Here is a 20394-nt window from a genome sequence, read left to right on the forward strand (position 1 = left end):
GGGTTGGACTTGATGATCTCTGGAGGTCCCTTCCAACCCCTACAATTCTGTGATTCTGTGATTCTTATGTCTTCCTTAGTTTTAAATGAAGAACTCTGAAAAACTTGGGAAAAAAAGCTTGATGGTAGTGCTGTCATAAAGATGCACACACAAAGTCAACCAGCAGATATGCCCCCATGTGTGTCACCTATCACTCAATGCTAATCCAAAGGTTAACTCTCTCACAGGACCCATATCACCTCCTTCCAAGATCACTGCCATCACTGTCTAGATGACTGAAATAAAGACCATCTGACCTACACATGGAGGGAAAAAAAAGAAAAAAAAACCAACAACCCAACAACCTATTACACAGTGCAAGAAATAGGATGTAAAAAAAAAAAAAAAAAAAAAAGACTATTAGACTATTCAATTGTCATCAGAAAAATTAGAATCATCCCCTGTTAAGAGAAATGGGCTAAGGTTGTGGTTATTCAACATAAAAAGAGAGTAGAGTTAAAACAGTAATTGAGAAACAACTGACACAAGGATCCTGGATCACTAACATGCGTGATTCTCACATTTACTCGTTAAATCTGCTTCTAATATTCTCAATATCTGAGATGACATACACTCTATTTTTAGAGAGACATGGAGAGAGTGTTAAGTGATGACCTAGTCCTATCCTAACTATATTTGATGAAACTACTGATTATATTAGAGCTGATTCTGATATATTGAATGTAACAAAAATACTAGGCCTAGAAACTGGGTACTAAGGAAAAAAAACAATACTAATTGCTGTGGAATTACTGCATTGCAAATGGCTAATGTCAGACCTTTGAAAATAATGCTAACACATATAGACAAGTTACTCCAGTCATTTATTCAGATTTCTACAGTAAATATAAATTTTAGATACATTTTCCCCTTTGTTTAAGACTTACGCAATTGAACTAAATTTTCTAGGAAAGCCTAGGTTTGAAAATGGAGCATGGTAGCAACGCTTTAAAATCATCATTCTTTAAACAATTTCCTGCAGAATACAAGAATATGCGTATACAGCAATATGGTATGCTGCAGTATTAAAATTTCATGTACATCATTTTAAGCAGTCCTGAGTAACTTATTAATTGCCACTGTCAAAATGAGAACGCTGAAACCAGTTTGCTCTACGTCAAATGAAAACCAGCAGTTCCTATGATCCCAGTACTTTTAAGGCCCTTACTACTCTGCATATCTTTGTGTATGCCTGTGCACACATAATACAAATGCCTATTAAATGATCTTGTAATATATCTGTTTTCAATAAACAGAGTAAGAGTTCAACAGAATTCAACAATTAACAAGCATCTTCATTGCTACAGGATCCTTCCAGGCTGCATTCTTCCTTTCTGGTGCCAGCTGAGCAGCATTATCTGCCCTGAAGGACTACAAGGTTAGCAGTAACTGACCTTTAAAGGCACTAAGCTGTTTGTGCCACCAGGTTCTCTTCCGTAACAATATTGCATAAGGCTGTTTCCAAAAGATGCACTGGACTCCTACGTGAAGTAAAAAAGTAGTAACAGCCAGTAGCGTAAGGCAGAGAAAAGAATTGCTAAGACATCAGACCACTTGGATACTATGAGTCAAAATGAAAAAATGTCATGAGAAACATTTAAGCTAAGTGATCACATTCCTGTTATGCAATAGCTCTGAAGACCAGTAGTTAGGTCATCAGAATCCTTATTATCTCTGAAAACCGAGTAACAAAAATTTAAGCAGAGATCCATCTCATTTAACTTTCCATGCCTCCATGAGACATCTAAGGACTGTTTCTGCTCAATATTCCCCACCCTGTCAGTAAAGAAGATCTCATCCAGAAGGCTGTTTGGGCCACCAATGGGCCAGTCTATGTACCAGGGTTCTCCCTGTCACTGACTGTTAGGTCCCTCACCCAGGCACCTCCACCATTAGACTTGGTGACTACCAGCCTTAGATCCTAAAGGTCTTTGAGCAATGATCCACTGCATTCCAAACCACAAGACAACATAAAGTTTAGAATAGAAAAAGAAAAGCCAGAATAAATAAAACAACCATTAAAAATGTCAATAATCCTAAACATCAGGAGACTGCTCTCCAATTACTGTAACATCACCATAGTGCTCATTTTGTGTGAGAAAACTGACAAGAAAAAAATCTGAATAGACTTTTTCAAGTGGATATCCATTAACGCACAAATAATAGCTCATAATCTGGATTCTGTGGACAAGTTAAAAAAAACACACATGAGCTATCTAAGATTTCCTGGCACTGGCTACATCAGAAGAAAGTGGAAAGTTTTCTAGGGAGTTGACCTAGAGGAGGTGACACAATATGAGAATATTGGGAAGGATATCATTCACAGTTTATGTAATAAATAAGGTCAGAGAAAACCAGTGAAAAGCAAGAGACTCAAATCCTGGAGCTCTTGAGAAGAAAAGTGGCACAGTCAGTGTTAATGAACAGGAAATCTAAAGTTACTCTGCAGGGAAAGCGCAGTTGAAAATCTGCTAAAAAACAAACAACTTCAACACGTATCATTCTGGTTCTTTTTACAACATGTAATGGTTATATGAATAAATGTACGAGCTACACAATCCTAAATATGATCAGCATTGACTAGTCACTCACAGTTCCAAGGAATTAAATGTGTATGTAAATTCCCTGTGCTGATGCCAGCTCCACTGCCAACCTTCACGCTGCAGTGCTGCAGGGGATGTGTACAGTAATAAAAAAAATTCTCCTGCCCCATATGCCACAACAGGCATCCTGGGACCTATGTAACTTCTCATTATATAGAAAAATGCTGTTTCAGCACCTAACAGAACAGGCTGAATTTAATATAATCAAACAATAAGTAAAACAGAAATGACGGCCATATACTGACTGCAGGAAACTAACACTAGATGTATGCTATGAAACTGGTCTCCTTTGGTTCTCTATACCTGTAGTTTCTAGTTTGGGGTGTGCACACACCAGAGGGTACCCAAGACTGTCAACCGAAGTGCCTTTTTTCTATCATTAATTTAAAAATATGTTAAAAACAGAGGGTTTTTTAACCTTTAAGTAATTTTTAAATAAGAAAACTTATACTAAAATACATGCTCAAAAATTTCTTACTGATAGAGTTGAGCCATCAAAAACTTTGGAGACCACTGCCTTATTCAATCCATGCACAGTCCCTCTCAGAGAGATATCAGAGAGGCTGAGTTCCTAAACCACGATAGGTAAGAAAAGTTGCTGCAAGTTCTCCTGAACTTAAAATACCTGAATAATGTTAAATACAAAATTTAACTTTGTAGTTCAGTTTATCATCTTAAAATTAAAGTAGAAAATAACCAGCATGACAAATAAACAAAATATGTAGTTGAATAAGATACAGATGAGAATGCTCTCCGTGAGCAGGCTTCTTACAGCTCAAAACTCTTCCTGCGAGAGAAGCAAACAGTCATTTTCCTTCTATTCACTGACATGACCTCAAGACTTTGTAAGAGGTTTACTTAATACAAGTTTAAAATTCCCATGGACTTCAATTTGATGGAAATCTTTATGTGCCTCACTGAAAGATCACAGTCCCCTTTGCACATATATTCTTTTTATGAAGAGATACAAATCTTAAAAGAATTAAGATGTGTGTAGTGAAGATACAGTTCATGTTCCAAAAGAAAGATCCAGAGATCTCTCTTCATCTGTGCTATAAAACAGGCCTCTTGGTTGCAGAGTGCTACTCAAATCTAAGAGTTCATTACAGGTTAAGAGTGGGAAGGTTACACAGGTAGCACACTGAAAAGAGCTGGAATTCTCTGGGGGACAATAAAAAGAAAAATGATAGAGAGAGGCTGAATTTGGAAAGACTGTGATAAGCACAGAGCAGTGACAACATGTTCCCTTCTGATTGTGTTACATCCAAAGGGACATGTTAAACACAGAACTGTGTGATAAGGGAACCGTTCATAGTATAAGGTACATTTTAACCAGCAGTGAAACTGGTCAGACTCTTCTGTGCTTGCATAATTCAAAGGGAATATTTTTTTTTTTTTTTTAAAGCCAGTTGGCATATGCTTCATTTTCAGTGAGGTATGTGCAAAGACATTTGGTTTAGCAATAACAAAATTATAGCTGTACAAGGTAGTGTATTTATTTGGATATGCAACAATGTAATCATTCAAATAAATGCACTCTTAGTTCTCTTTCTGTAGCACTTGAAGTCAGATATACATAAGCTAATCCCTATAAATTAAATCCACATACAGTAAAAATAAAGCATTATGCTTTTTAACTTTGTGTTCTGTTTTGCTTTAAACATACTCCATGTGTCTCTGAATGGCTGCAGGTGTGGATTTTGTACCATTTCCATTTGTGGTTTTTCCTATGACTGCACATCCAAAAAACTGCGCTCTCTATAATACACAGTTTGGTGAGTGCTTTCAGAGCAGATGGACTTTTGCTTCACAGTGATGGTCTGAAGTCCTTAAGGTGAGCAAAGGGGTGGAAATGAGTTGCCAACTCAGGCCTAAGTTCAACCTTATTAAGACTGTCTAGCTGAACAATGTATTTTCTTTAAAACAGCATCTGGCCTTTGTTAGAACCAGAGGGGAAGATGTCAAATTTGAGTAATTAGTTTAAGATCATGAAGAAAGCTCACAGATGCTGTAAACTGTACCGTGGATACCATAACTACTTATTGATGACAAGTACTAAATACAGGGGGGAAGGAAAGCACTCCTTCTGAGCAGATGTGGTTATCAACAAAGATATCATTTGTTTTTGTAATATGAGCATAGGTGACCAAAAACTGCCCTTAAACCTTGAATGCTGACCAGACTGCAGAGGAACATTTGCACTACAGGCCAAAATTGAAGCCCGCCAGTGGTTCAGATTCAGAAAGCCTACACTACACTACCTGGATTGTAAGTAAATAAATTCATTTCCTTGTCCTCTCAAGTTTACATTACAGGACAAATAGAGGCTGGAAAAAATGAATATCTGTTAAACTAATGATCATGATAAGTGATTCCTCCCAGAATCAACATGCAGATGTTTTGCTTTGGCCTTGCAGACTAGGAAATACCATTTTTTACTGCATCTTTAACAAGACAGAGGATGTAAACAATTCATAAAATAGTTCTACTGTTATCCATCTTTCTATTTTACCCTCTTGGTCCAGTGCTTGAGGATGAATACTTGGCCTTCACTTTGCTACAGCTGTTACAATGCTGCCGCACAAATAAATATCCCAAGCATGGCCATCATTAATAAAGATTATATTTCAAATTACCAGCTAAAACAGTGAATAAAAATGTTAATGTCTTGATCTTGAAAGAGTGCAAGAGCAGCTCTGACAGGCTGACCAACTTCCTTGATTACTGTTACAGAAAACTTAGAAGCTAATCTTTCAACCAAGTTATCCAAGAATTCTGAACTTTTCAAGTGTCTGCCAGTGCCTGTTAAAAGAAAAAAATATTTCATCTGGCAGCAAAAAGAGCATAAAACAATAAAGTCTGACAGGCCAGAAATGATAATTACTGCAGGAACAGTAGAAACAAAGCTTTTACCAAATAAGGCTACAAGGTAGCAGAGAAAAAAGGCAAACTGACAGTACAGAGAGAATAGATCGATTCTTACAACATAACCACACCAGAAAAGCATGAGTCTACATCAAATTCTGTGTAATAACCAAGACTATTTCGAAGTAACACTTTGTTCTTAGACACTGAAACTGCAAAACTAAAAACAAACCTTGAATTACAGACCCGTTGTTCAGCTAAGCACCTATTCCATAGATGACCTTCTCATCAATTAAGATATCTGATGGAGCGTAATCAACTAAAAAGCTAACACATTTAATAAGTAAATAAATAAACCCCACACTTCTCCACAGTGCAGTTACTAAAAGGAATTCCTAAAAGTTTGCATGACGTTTATCAATTATTTTAAATCTGCAATTTGAGAAGATACGTCTATACCTGCTAAGACGTGGTTGAACCCATAGGAATAGTGATTTGCTGGGGGACAAGCTTCATGGATCAGACATGGATTATCTACTCATAGTGACATCATAACAAAAAAGAAAGCATCTCTTATAACATACCACCATTCTAGCAGTTCTTAATCCATGGGCAGAAAACTGAACAGGGAACACCTCATAAACTGTCAAAAGACATTCCAGTTTCTTCCCAGTCAACACAAATACTTCCAAAAGCTGCTAGTCTTTCAATCTGCCTTCCCTGGCATACAAGCCCTCATAGGTCATCATTTTTTTCCCTACATCAATTTTTTCCCTACAGCATTACTAACAATAAACGCTTTCTAGTATCAAACAGTACTGACAGATCTGCCTCAACGGTCATAATCTTACAGTATCAGTTAAACGTAGTAGTATGGCATGTATCATGTAGAGCAAAGAAACAATAAATCTTTATTACACAGCAAATGACAACAAAAAGGTAGGGCTTGCATCTCATCTCTTAGTAAAGAAATCAGCTTATGTCTACCCTAACTTTAAAAAGAATTCCTTTGGGAAAAAAAAAGCTTAATGCCATTCATTGTCCTTGTATCTCTTGTCATACATTAAGAACAGCTGAAAATGTGTTGTCTCACAAATCACTGCTGTTTTTGAGCAACTCTAAAATGCAAAGGCATTTCCATCATTTTATTATAACACAAAAAGATACATTAAATTCTGAATTACCAACAGAAATTAATAATCATAAATTCAGAATTTCAATTGACTTTTAATAAAATAATAACTTTACCTTTTCAAGGTTTGAATAATTATGTTCCAATTATTACTGTTTCCTAGATAGGAAATACTCTTAAAATAATTTTTATGTAGTTGGCTCCTTACTAAATTCCCTTCAAATAATCCATTGCTTTAAAATACACTGGGCAAATTTTCTTTCATTACTTTCATCAGTAGACCAAATAAAACATAAGTAACATGTTTATGCTCCTTTTTGGATGTTTGTCTGTATATAATTGAAAACTTCTGGACAATCTCAATTATATTCAAAAGCAGTTGTACAGAGTCAATACAGTGCAAAAGGAAAAATCTTTGATAAAAAATTCCAGCAGGGAAAGTGGCAACATTTGAATGGGAATATCATTTGAACATTATTCAGTAAGGTATAGGATAAGTAGATTGCTGTGATCCACAGTGAGATTCTAAACTTTATAAGTCTCTCCAAAATACAAAGGACCAGATATTTTCATACAGAGAATTGTGCAGGGATCAGAAGCAGGAGAAAACATTATAAGGAGAAACAGAGGTACTGATGCACATTAAAAAGAGACCTAAAAGGGGAAAAGGAGAGCAATAATTTTATCATCATCTCAGTGATCTTGACCTTTCCACAATATCTTCTATGATCTTGGGAAAAAAATTTCTTAAACTCTTCTTGGTCTCCACCTGCAGGGAGCTTTTATTCCCTGTTTGGAATGGATACTGCCAAGCACGTGGACACAGAATTTCTGCAGAAAGATATGCACTTCCACTGAAGAGCATACTTTTTTTTTTTTTCCCCCTAAACTCCCCATTCAGAACAGCTTGAACAAACTGCTTTAAATAAGACACTTCAAATGAAGGGTAAAAAGAAACCTAAGTATTAAAAGGGTGCTTCCTTTATTAAAATCTGTCATTCCTGTGCAATGAATAAGGCAAGGATCCCGTGGAAAAAAAAAAAAAAAGTAGAATGTAAACCTATAATTAAATACATATGCACAATGGGGCAGAAATTAAAGCACATGAATAACACTAACTTGGACATTTCTTAATTTCTTACCACTTCATTTTACAGTTACAAATTAGTCACTGTCCGCCCACTCCCTACAGAGAGAAAATTCATTTCAAAAATAGGGTATTTTGGAATGCAGAATAATTTTGAGGAGGAACAGGACACATTACTGAGTAACTTCAACAGTGAATGAGACAGGAAGCTCATATGTTATTCTATATGCATCCTTTCCTACGCACATATACCAACTCAGTTTTACAAGCCTCTGTAGAAACATCAGAACTGAAAAACCATATATAACCTTCACGTGCACCAATCATGCAGAATAATGAGGATCATCTATTCAGCAGAATGTTTCCACTCAGATTAAATGCTTTCATTCTCCAAGACAGAAAAATACGGGAAGTTGGTTTAACTGTGCAATATAACCCATTCACAAAAATGAAGAGGAAAAAAAATTCATTGAAGCACACAGGCATCAAGGAGATCCTTCCTTTTAAAACACCAAGTTTTCATCACCTTCTTTTGAAACGTTAGAGTTCTCTTTATGAAAACAGGCAAACTCTCAGCTACCTGAAAAGTTACATATTCCCCATTCAGTTTCTTTTTGTGGGTTTTTATTTTTAATGGCTTATCCATATCTAGTAAAATTTTCAGGAAACAGGATTTGTTCCTTGCCTGGACTTGCTGGTACCACGTTTTAGTTGAAAGGATCAACTAAATAGTTTCAAGAATCTGAAACAACCCATGGAAAAACTTGAGCAGCTTTAATACAAACACTGCAGCTTATTCTCTTTGAAAAATCAAAAATCTTCCAAAACTCAGCATAAAAGTTTAAAAGTGAAGCACAAAATTTTAATTTGGTCATTATTAGAAATAATGAATTTTTAAAAGAAAGCAAAATGATGCCTAATTGCAATCTGACATTAGAGAAGCTAAATTGAATCAAGCATATTGCTCCTGCTAAGCAAATGCACTTAGATTAATGACAACCTAATGATCTAAAGCAGTTTCCTATTTCCCATTCATAGTAGGTATCTATTATTAGACATAGGAGTTAGGTTTCCAAATAGGGCATGCAAATTTATCTTTTCTGAGTCTAAGGAAGATCAAACATTTTAAGAGACACTGAAAACATGCTGCTCACTGCTTTAAGTATGAACTTGCTAACACAACATTCTATTTCATACTTGCACTGCTTAAAGTATCAAATGGTCAGAAAAAGAATTTCCACTTGTTTACTTACTGTTTATCAAAAATAAGTTTGGAACCAGGCCTTAAAAGCAAGAAGCACAAGCAAAACATAATTCAGATCATAAAAATATAGTAAAAAAAAAAAAAAAGTCTCCTAAGATCCAAATTGCTTCTGCTTTATGTATCAGGAGACATCTTGATCAAGACAAGCCCTAGCTAATGAGACACTCATTAAGAAAATGGATACACAAATTATTTAAATAAAATACATCTTAAGCTCACTTCAAAAGCTCCTGAAAAGCAGTGACCTATGACACAACTCGACCTACAGGAAGAAGTTCAATTCACTCAGACTGGAGTGAATTGGAGTGAATTAACTGGAGAACTCGGAAGGCACAGTTTAGATCTCCTCCTTATTCCTCTCTCTGTAAAATTGATGACACTCAGAGATAGGGTAGATACTTTTTTTTTTTTTAAGAGTCCAAGACAGTTAGCCATAGACAGATTAAAAAATGCCCCTACATTACTAGTGACTTGTTTTTAATCCCTCTTCAAACATACTGCTCCCTTATCTTTCCATCAAAACTATTATGAAGTGGTTTTGTTGAATACTTCCAGCAGGCTATTGTACACACTGAATCACAAATTGCATGGCCTGAGGCCAGGAAGGAAGGTGTGGAACATGCCTTTACAGGTCAGTTTGCACACACCAAATTTGTAAGTATTTGAGGGAAGGTTGAGTTACAGCACAGATTTACATAGCAGACAAATTACATGACTGCCCATTCTCAACATTTCATAATTTCAATAAAAAATTGGGTCACAAGGGTGGGGGGGTGGGAATGGGAAGAAAGGAAGGGAGGTAATAACCTTATCCTCTCATAAAAGTCGGAAAAAATAAATAAAAAATGTACTTAACTGTGGTTCTTGCCAAAACATCAGTTAAGAAAAAAAATTTGTATTAGCAGTAAACACAAGTCTAAAGTTCTGAAGTATTTGCTTTACCATCCCTTTCTAAAAACCTTTCCTTTTTTAATGCTTCAAATCTACCATAAACGAAGTGTTCTGTATAGCTTTTCTAAAGCAGTCTTTATTATTCTTACTTCAACACATATATATTTTACAAATATGGATGTTATCAAGGAATGTGTTATTCATTTCAGGAGCTTTCATCTACAGTCTGATAGTCTAGCAGAAGTCTTAAGAAAGGGAACTGCTCTTTGTATCGTCTGTCTGGATGAAAAGGAGAATGATTTGAAATAGCTTTTTTCCTCCCTCAGAACATGAAATATAGTACACTTTAAAAAGGGCAGTATTGGCCAGGATCAGCACTGCCTGACATTATGTTTATACTAAAAGGAGACTAAAAATTACAAAGTTCATATCTGGCATTCTTTAAGTACAAATGGGCAAAATAATTAATTTTTAAATTTAATATTTTTTTAAAGAGAAAGATAGAACAATATTTTCACAATCACAACAATGATACTTCCCAACAGCAGCTATGGATATCATATCATAAACTAAAAAATCTAAAAAGTGATCAAGTACTCATCTATATATCTGAACTTCATTTAGCTTACCAGCCTAATACTTGAAGACAAATTCCTACTAACACCATATACTGCACAGCTAAAATATGCAAATCCACTAACCCAGACAGCTTTCAGGGTTTGTTTTAACACAGTCGAGCACTTACAGGGTTTAGACTGGCACACTGCTGATACTTTTATTGAGCAAGCAGAAAGAATAAACAGAGAAATGACTGGCTTCAATAACTGGACTTAACATTATCTCAGTTTCTAAAAATGACAAATATGAAATTTGACTAATTCTCAGCAGTACGGAAGAAATTAAACTGCCTTTTCTTTTTTTTTTTCTTTTTAAAAAAGGGACCACAGTCCTAAGGAACTCTTGAACAATTTTTTGAAGACAGAATGTTAGCTCAGTTTTTATGGGCATTTGATACTATTCAACTAAAAAGAGCAGGAAACAGAGCTTTTTGTGGAATCTGGTATTTTTTCTTTTTAGAAACACAAACTCTGAGGGATTATTTTTATCAAAAGCTTCAGCTTTTAGCATTCTGTAGCCCTGCAGATAAAAATTCAAATGAAAAATACTTTTTTTTTCCCCTGTGACACAAAAGAAACTTTTGGGATCATTTCAGAAGGAGACCAGAAAGCTTGTCTAACAGAAAATGGTTCCTACCCAGCAAAGCCCTCCAAACAAAGAGCTGCAGATGCACAACTGGTATTAATAACAAAAATCTCCTCCCTCTGTTAGTCAAGAGAGGACAGCTAAGGACAAATGCAATTTCAGAGTACTTACCTACTCGGAAGTTAGTGGCTGTCAGCGTGTCAGCAGCATGGCCATTCTCACTGATGAGGGTGGTGGTATTTCCCTTCTCACAGTTGTTCTGACAGTTGCCCTTGGTACAAGTCACTTTGCAGATGCTGGGTGTAAAGACCACCTTGATGCGACCAGTGTGATTTCCCACTGTCAGCGGAGGCAAAGAAAAAAAGAAAAGTAAACAGACCACTTTGGTATCCATTGATTTCCTTCAAAAAGTTTTTTGGGAAAAAAAAAAAAAAAAAAAAAAGGCGGGGGGGGAAAAAAAGGCGACAGGTCTCCAGGAGGAGGGCAGTCTGCAGTGCTCTCTCTCATAGATCTCCAGTGGTGTCTCTGAAACAGGAGTAGGAAGCTTAGCAAACAGAGCTCTGGGATACGCTCCAAAACCACATTTAAAGTCAAGTCACTGGAGTGGGATTAGTAATCACAATGCTGCACTTTATTCACAGTCAGACAAAGAGCAATACCAAGGGCATGACAGCTTAAATAGCCAACCCTGACAGGCAGATGTAATGTAAAGAGGCTGGCTGTGCACCTAGGGGTGAATAAACTCTTGTGTCCTCCCGCATACTTTTCCTGTTTCTGCACTTATTAAGTCACTATTTGTAGCTCGACCCCTGGAAATGTTTTAGGCATGCGGCATGTCTGAAAACATCTGTCTCAAATCTCCTGGCACCCCAGCCTGAAGTGGTCAAACCTTGTGACGCAGCTGCCTGGACCCATTTTTTCACAGTTTTTTGGCACCGTTTTTCCACAAGTATTTACATATTATAGGCTGTGAGTGGAGCTCAGTCTTTCTTTAAGTAATAAATAGCTCAGTCAGAGAAAAGGGTGAGGAGTGTCAATAGCTGAAAATACTCGTTCTGAGCTCAAAGGAGGAAAAAAAGAGCTATTTTAAAATGTACTTCCATACAGACATTTAAATAACTTATATGTAATGAGGACTGAGTAAACACTAACTTCAAATTAAGCTAATTTGAACAACTACTTGTTACAGAATTTGATTGAAAACCAGATGTATTTAATTCCAAATCTAACAGCAGAAGCCAAAAAAGATTAACTAATTAGTAAAAGACTACTAATTAGTAAAATTAAGGGAAAAGAACAGGTGTTATTTACAGTTATTTACAAAGAAAACATTTTGTCCTCTGCACACCTACTAATAACTCCAGTAAGTTCTAGAAAACATAGTATAGTGTCTCTGAAAACACTATAACCATAAATACTTTTATAACAAAACTAACAATCCCTAGAAATGATGCACAGGAATAGAAGAACCTCCCTCCTCCTGTTATAGAAGTTCTTGGACAGTCATACAACCTAGTTACACAGAACACCCCTCCAGACAACTCCTATTTTATTTTTAAATCTCAATAAAATGAAGAAAACCTTTCCACTTCAAAAGAATATAAAGCCTCTTATTTTTGGCTCTTCATAAACAAATAAATTAAAGCAATTGAGCCAACTGTTTTGTCTTCAGTAAAGGCATTGCTCTATTTGAACAGCAGCTGCATTACAGATGCTCCCACCTTATTCAGACTGAAAAAGTGCTTCGAAGCAGATGAACACAGACACAGAAATAAATGTTTCAGTTAAAGGCTAGTACTGTAATTTTGGTCAACTTAGAAGACACCGTGATTCTTGGATGTCACCATATCTTAAAAGGTTATTAATACACCTTTCCCAATGAACAGAGATCTAGTAACTTGTGAACTGTTGAGGCTAGAACTCCTAGGCTTTCTTTTTGTTAAACAGAGCTTCACAAGCCATACTGCTCTCTTTGTATTTTATTTATATGATTTTATATATATATATATGTACATATGTATTGTATATATGTACATATATATATATTGTATATTTACATACATGATCTCCAATGAGATCTCTATATCTCTGTATATCTTTTCCTAGAAGAGTCTAATCCATTTTCTATTTTACATTTTCAAATGTTTTAGTAACATTTATTTCCTTCAGGATGTGATGTAATTAAAAAAACATGGTTCATTGAGTCACAAAAGTCAGTCTTGCCTACACTATAAAAACTACTGTATTGGGAGACCCACACAAGTTTTCCAGCTTCAGTTAAAAAAAAAAAAAAAAAAAAAAAAGGAAATAAATTGTTATTTAATTCTCTCTCATAATATTTTCTACTACACTGTGGAGTCTTAAGCTCTTAGAGAACTTGGGCACAACCTTAACAAGTAATACTTTTTTTAAACAACTCAAATTTCATCTCATAGTTCACATTTCATCACAAAAAAATCTGCAGTATACTTCTTTTGGCAGAAGACATGCTTAATATGAGACTGAATGGAAACTGCAAATTTGCCTCTTGTCTAATTTTGGTGAGAAAACTTTGGAATGTAAATTTGGGAGTAACAATAAGGAAGCAATAGTTGAATGACACATTCATAACTACTGGCCAGTATCTACAGAGGTGATTATCCATGAAGCAGTATTAAATGCAGGCTTTTGGTGGACCAAAAAGACCAAAAACTATGCAATATAAGCCCTAGCTCCTACAAATATTTGAATACTTATTCAGCAATGCCTTTGTAAGAGAACCAGTTCAATTCTTATGGCTATTCTTTATGGCTATTGCTTTACCAGGAGCAAGAAATAAGACTTTGTATTATTTTGACACCAGAAGATTTTTCCCACCTTTCTCAGATTTACAAACGATAAAGAAACTTGTATCTTTTCCTCCACTAGCAACTCACTGGTTTTAACTTTCTCATTTCTTCTGGAGATATTTCTTAAGACCTCTGAGCTGAAAGTTAACCAGTGTATGAGGAGCCAGCAGATTCGAGGCATACACACCATCTTCATCATTCTCTGTAGTTGCACCAAGGAGACAGAACTATCCTCACACAGTCTGAGGTTCAGAAACGATAATGGTGAGCATAATACACGCAGATTTAAATTGAAAACAGACTGCAAATCCTCTTGAAAGGAAGCACTTGGCAAAAGTGCTGCAAGGTTAGCGTCTTGGACTTCCTCAAATCCTCTCCCCACCATTTTTTTTCCCCCTTTTTTCCAGTGGGTGGGTGGGAGGGGGTATGTATCTGTGTGTGTGGTTTTTTCTCTTTTCTGTAAAGGGGGAAGATTTAATCCCAAATGAGAAACAATATCCTTCTGTACTACTTAGATGGTTTGGCTGCGTGAATGTTTCGGTCACAATTTCAAGCAAGAAAAAAAGCACATAACTGCCATAACCTTAAACTCCTTTCTACTTGGACTAGTTTGTGTAAAAGAGGATACTGCATTTTTAAGGTTGCACACACAGATGATTTTCATCTTTAAATTCCAGAAGCTTTAACTGATGATGCCACTGTGACATAGGTATGAATGGATCTGCAACTTAGATTATCTCAGATTCACTTCTGGAGAAAAATGAAGGTGCTACAGCGCCATAACATACCTGAAATCATTATTTTTATACAGAGCGATAAATGTATCAAACTCTCCAAAATGAATTTTTAACACATGGAAATGAAACACCTTACTCTGTTCTTAAGTATAACAACAGATTGTGACAAAATATCAGCATGAGACCAGATAAATAAATGAGCTTAATGAAAGAAAACACAAGCAGAATATATAAACACCAAATCAAAAAATTACTGAAAAAAAAAAATATATATATTATATAATATACATATATTATATATATATATATATATATATATATATATATATATATATATATATATATATATATTTTTAAACTAGAGACAAAGTCAGATTGTTGATTTACTAAAGATAAGGCAATCAGCATTTTCTTGCTAATCTTTATTCCTGAACTGGACAGTGAGTTTTGTAATGGTGAGACTCAGGCAACTGCCTCATTGCCCTGCCCCCTAGCCTACATTTACTCATATTTAAGGTCTCTTAGATGCATCTGTCAAAGAAGATCAGTGGAAGAATGTACCCATAATTTCCAAAACCCATGAAACTCTCTTGAGACAGACTGAAAAAGAAAGATGTCTGGATAAACTGATGAGATTTTAGTTGAAAATTGGCATCACGTATGTGTGATATTTTTTCCATCTCTGTAAGTAACTATGATAGAATATTATGAGCACAGCAAGCTCCCGCTGTGATAAATTTATGATCTAACAACAACAACAACTGCAGGATAAATGGAAAATACAAGTAAGAGGATTTCTTCATAGAATCCCTTCCACCCTTGCACTGTCACAACGCACTGATTTTTTTTTCTGCGTTAGCCAGAAAGGTGGCTAAAAGGAGGCAGCTGGAAAGTTTTAGGTCCAGGTAGTCACAATGGTTCATGCAGCCATTCCTGGGCAGACTTATACAGGAAGAAGATTCCTAAAGAATCTCCTGGGTCCCTTTGTTCATAAGGCTGCTGCTCAGCCTTAGCTTCTTTCTAGAAGAATTTGTATAAACACTTTTTTTTTCTTCGTTTTATGACTGCCCTCACAGCTCCAGCATTCTGCAGAGATTTAACTAGATAGTATTCAATAGCTGTAGTGGATCTCAGAAGATTTGTGGCACGTCCCTGCTCTGAAGGAAGACAATAGACTAGTGAAAGCAGAACTGGTATTCTGGTAAAAAGACGACTACACTGCACTGTCTCATAGCTCAAGTGGGGCAAAGAGAAGAACAAATTTTAATGTGCAGAAAAAAATATTATATTATTGTGTGCATAATGTTCTCATGCTTCATGGTGATTTAATTAAAGGAGTGCATTTATTCACTATAAAAAACAAGCAGGGGTTTATACTGCAGACTTGGCTGGTGGGGCTTACTCTTACCTCTCACATAATCCTGGCACAAAAATTTCTTCTGACTACTGTTAGTGTTGTAGTGGGTTTTGCTGTTTTTCATCTTTTTGGGTTTTTTTATTTATTTAAAAAATATCCTGAGGAAACCAAACTACTTGATCTGGAGGCTTCCCATTAATACCTCCAAAAATGATGTGAACTCAGTGTTTTCATAACACTACCTACTTTTGCACTGAAACCAGTGTGTTTTCATACACATATCTGCACAGCAACTCATAAGGCCTGAAGGTTCTACCTCTGAAAAAACTTGTACCTGCCTATTCCTTTGTGACAGGGTTATCTCAGACAGTTTCCTATGTTTTCAAGCAATAGCCATGATGAGTGAGGAGAACTTCAGAACGCCAATCTGTTTTCCCATATCACAGCCAAGAAGCTTTTAAATGACAAATAGATTCAATATTTTAAATTCTCAGATGACCAATTCCCTTAGCCTATCTTTTTTTTTTTTCTCCTTAGTTAAACACAGATAGAAAAACAGGAAAGAAGTAAGGAGAAATTACTTATTTCCTAACACAGGTGTCTCACTGTTACTTTTACCAGTCCACCTGATTTAGTCCTTACTACTAGAAATGCTTGTTCAGCCAAAAGGAAAGCTGACATAGTATAAAAACCAACCACGTAAGTAAAATTGTTATTAGAACTATTGTTGAATGACGTTTTATATATATATATAAAATTCAACAGTAAGTTAATATATATATATTCACTATACATATATATATATATATTTCATTTTCACTTAGTCATAAATAAAAAGAAGTTTTGCAAAAATGAAACTTGGCTATTATAAGTTGAAACTTACTACAAGTTGAAACTTGGCTATTACACAGCCGTTACTAGGCACACAGAAAGATGGAACAGGACTAACAGACCATATGATCTCCCCTACTGCCACTTCCCAGCACAGGATGAAGTAACAGCATTACCCAAAAAGTCTGTCCAGCCTACCCTTAAAAACCTTCTATTACACAGACTCCACAGATTCCCAAGGGAACATATTCCAGTGTTTCACTCTGTCTTATTACAATGACATTCCCAATACCTAATTCACATTTCCCCAACTTTATTTCATCTAAGTTCCAATGCCTTCTCTGATGCTCTCTCACATTCCTGCATAACGTGAAGCACATTTGCACACACCCACTCAAATGTTTTGAGCAAGTAAGGAGCATCTCTAGCTGTCTTTTATTTATAGCTACACATTATTGACATGCATACAAGACACACATTAATGTAATTAATTTCAGCATTCTTTCTACTTCATTATTTCTACAACTTCCACTTTTTCTTGCATTTGCATGATCTTGTTACAAGTATTTCAGTAGTTAATAGAGCTTCAGTTTTAATATTTTGTCACTTTTTGAAAACTCAATTGTACTGCCTGTTTGCAAACCAATATGGCCATTCTAAGAGCAAAACACCATCCAGCTATCTGTTATAGTGGTAACTGAACAATGGTCTCCACAGCTGCTTTTTGTTGCCATTCTTGTCATCATTGCTATTGCACACTTCTATATATAGCTATTTCTGTCTCTAGCCATGTCATTAAATCCTCACATCAACATTTCCTTATTGCTCCTTATTTACGTGTCCCTTTCACAGCCTTCTCCCACCAATCTGAAATGAGCTTAGACTTACTGCTTGTTTTGCACTCATGATTTCTGACTATTTTCCTCATCTATGCTCCATAGACCAAGAATACTAAACATACAGCAAAAAATTTTCACCCGTTCTAGGAGAGACAAGTAGCCCATTTTTCAGTTCTCTTAATTTCAGTTGTAGAAATTAAAAAGTTAAAAAAAAAAAAAAAGTTATAGATACACAGATATTGTATAAAATAACTTGCTACAGAGAAGCTTGCCTTATTCAAGTAGCCTTTCTTCATCAACCTCAGCAAATTTTGATCAACTATGCTTATAAAAGTGCTATGTTTTGAGTAGATGGCTATTACTTAAATATCAAAGGAGAATATGCAGACATAAGTGCTGAGATAGTTCTAAAGTACATTCATAGTTGTTGTATTTTCATCCTCCCACCCAGGAGGCCTTCATTGCTAAATCCTCTTAGGGACACAGCCCTTATAGAGGAGGTCAAAGGAATTCAGGTTATTTAGAATAGTTTTTGCGCCGCACAAGTGCATTACAGATGAATTATGCATTCATTGGAAAATTGGAATTTTCCATTGAAAATTACAATGGATTACAAAACCATTGAAATACACTGGAAATTTGATTTCTGTCAACAGGTATAATGGATCACTTTTTTTTCTTTCTTGCCTGTTCCACCACTTCAAAGATTCAATATGTGCCATCCTAGGCCAGAAAACAACCTAGCTTGGATTACAGCTATTTTCCACATTTAAAATGACACAAAAACAAAACAAATCAATAGTTGGTAGTGAAAAAAAATATGCCTATGATTTCCCTTTACATAGTTTAAGATGTTTCAGAAAAATGCAACTGTGAATAAATGAATAAAAACTGCGATGTGATCTGAAATGATTGACAGAATGGCTTCAAATCTGTTTGGCTAAATTTATTGGTTTCTTTGTTTTAAAGGTATTACATGCTAACTGGATCCACAAAGAGATATGATGCTAAAAAACTTACATTTTAGTTCCTCTAATCAGTCATAGCCCTTTTGTAGAAGCAGTAAGATAAGTCAATCCCATGGAGAAAACTACCTGAAACAGTATGCTGCACAGGAATATGCCCAATCAATGGATCAGAACAAAAGACTGTGTTCAGTTCAAAATCTTCTAGGGCTTACATCATTTTCTTTGAGGAAGCAAGGGACTCACTCTTCACTACAGCTGTAGCAGTAAGCACTACAGCTTTCAGGCCCCACCGTGCCATAGCACTCTCTAGGAGGCTTGACTCAGTTCAGTAGCTTTAATAGAGCTTAGTAGATTGCCCTTCTAAATCTAGAAAGGCAGACAAATGCTTTACCTGCAGAAGTAGGTGGAAACTGGGCCATCTTGTTGCCAATATCTCACTTTTTCAGACTAACGTGCTTTTGAAAAAGAACTTTAAGCTCTTCAAGAGCCCCACGCTTGAAAATTCACCAACTGCACTTCATGTTTGGGACTGAGACTTCTCCAGCATTAAGCAATCCAGAATGAGATTCATGTATGCAAGCCCTGCTTAGCTCCCATTCAGAGTAACCCAATGCTTAGTTACCTTAAGTTTATCTGGGCTGAAAGGGTTTTCAAAGACCTGGGAACAAAAGCCTTAAAGTCACTTTAAGGAGCAGATAATCATTTTTATATCTAGGACAGAAAGCCATTCTACACACAGCACATTTCTGCAGTAATAAAGCAGAAAGGACTTCACTGTCCATCTCTAACAGTTTTCCACAGACACAGGCTGCTGCAGGTACTACTGCAGATACTAAACTCAGCCACATAAATTTAAGATATACATGATGGTTCAGGTGGGCACAGGTGAGCACACATTCTTAGTGTCACTGACTCATAAGTATTACCAAATAAAGGTAACAACTACTGTCTACTCATCAATAGGATTCTTTCAAGAAGGTCTGAATTAGACATTTATACACTGGCAATGAGACTCATTCCAACCCAGTATAATTCAACATAAACTATCCATTTTGCTTAAGGCCATTCTCTAGGCTCTTTCTCCAACCAAGACATCACACTTTACTGTGTCTTAAGATAGAATTAAAAGTCTTCAGGTGAAATGCACTATTTCTTTAGAAAACAAATTCTTGAGACGGACACAATTTCCCCCACCCAGGATACATAACTCCTTTATATGAGAAACCAAGTGTTAAGTATAAAACTGTAAAATTGTTTACCATTTTCAGGAAGAATAAGGAAAAACATTGTACATTACCTAAGTATAATGTAAGTATATCCGTACAACATCCTATTTCCTGAAAGGAAGCTACTGAAAAGCACTAAGGAAGTCAGCAAACTCTAAACAGCGATAAAGTACATAACATCATGGAATTAATGAATACAATCCTCTCTACACGCTGAATCACCATTAAAAATCATCTCAGCACTGCATGAAGCAAAGATCTTTTTTCTTTTCAATTTTCAGAAGGGTGGGATGGGAATGTCCACAGTATTTCTGTGGACGTCACTGATTCAGAAATCTCACTGGATACAAGAGAACCTTCTTGCAGTACATTCTGGCTACGTTTGTTCATTTCTTCTGGTGTGGGCGATGACACTGACATCAGAGAAGTGCACTTCCACATCTCCTGCGAGTAAAACCAGACGTAGCTACTTGCAATAGTCAGAACTAATCCCTGGTATCCAAAAGTGTATCACAACAACTCTT

At 35.9% G+C, this 20394-nt stretch overlaps 1 protein-coding gene across 1 annotated transcript in view; it reads right to left on the reverse strand.

The window, feature by feature from the left end:
- Positions 1-20394, reverse strand: part of LTBP1 (latent transforming growth factor beta binding protein 1) — a gene marked incomplete at both ends in the record, with an annotated part of 180805 nt that overhangs the window by 107057 nt on the left and 53354 nt on the right. Inside the window, one exon of the mRNA XM_079550558.1 lies at positions 11256-11423. Within this exon, the coding sequence (XP_079406684.1) occupies positions 11256-11423 (168 nt within the window). The remainder of the gene's footprint in view (positions 1-11255; positions 11424-20394) is intronic.

This window comes from Tetrao urogallus, assembly GCF_951394365.1.
Source record: "Tetrao urogallus genome assembly, chromosome: 2".
Lineage (NCBI taxonomy): Eukaryota > Metazoa > Chordata > Aves > Galliformes > Phasianidae > Tetrao > Tetrao urogallus.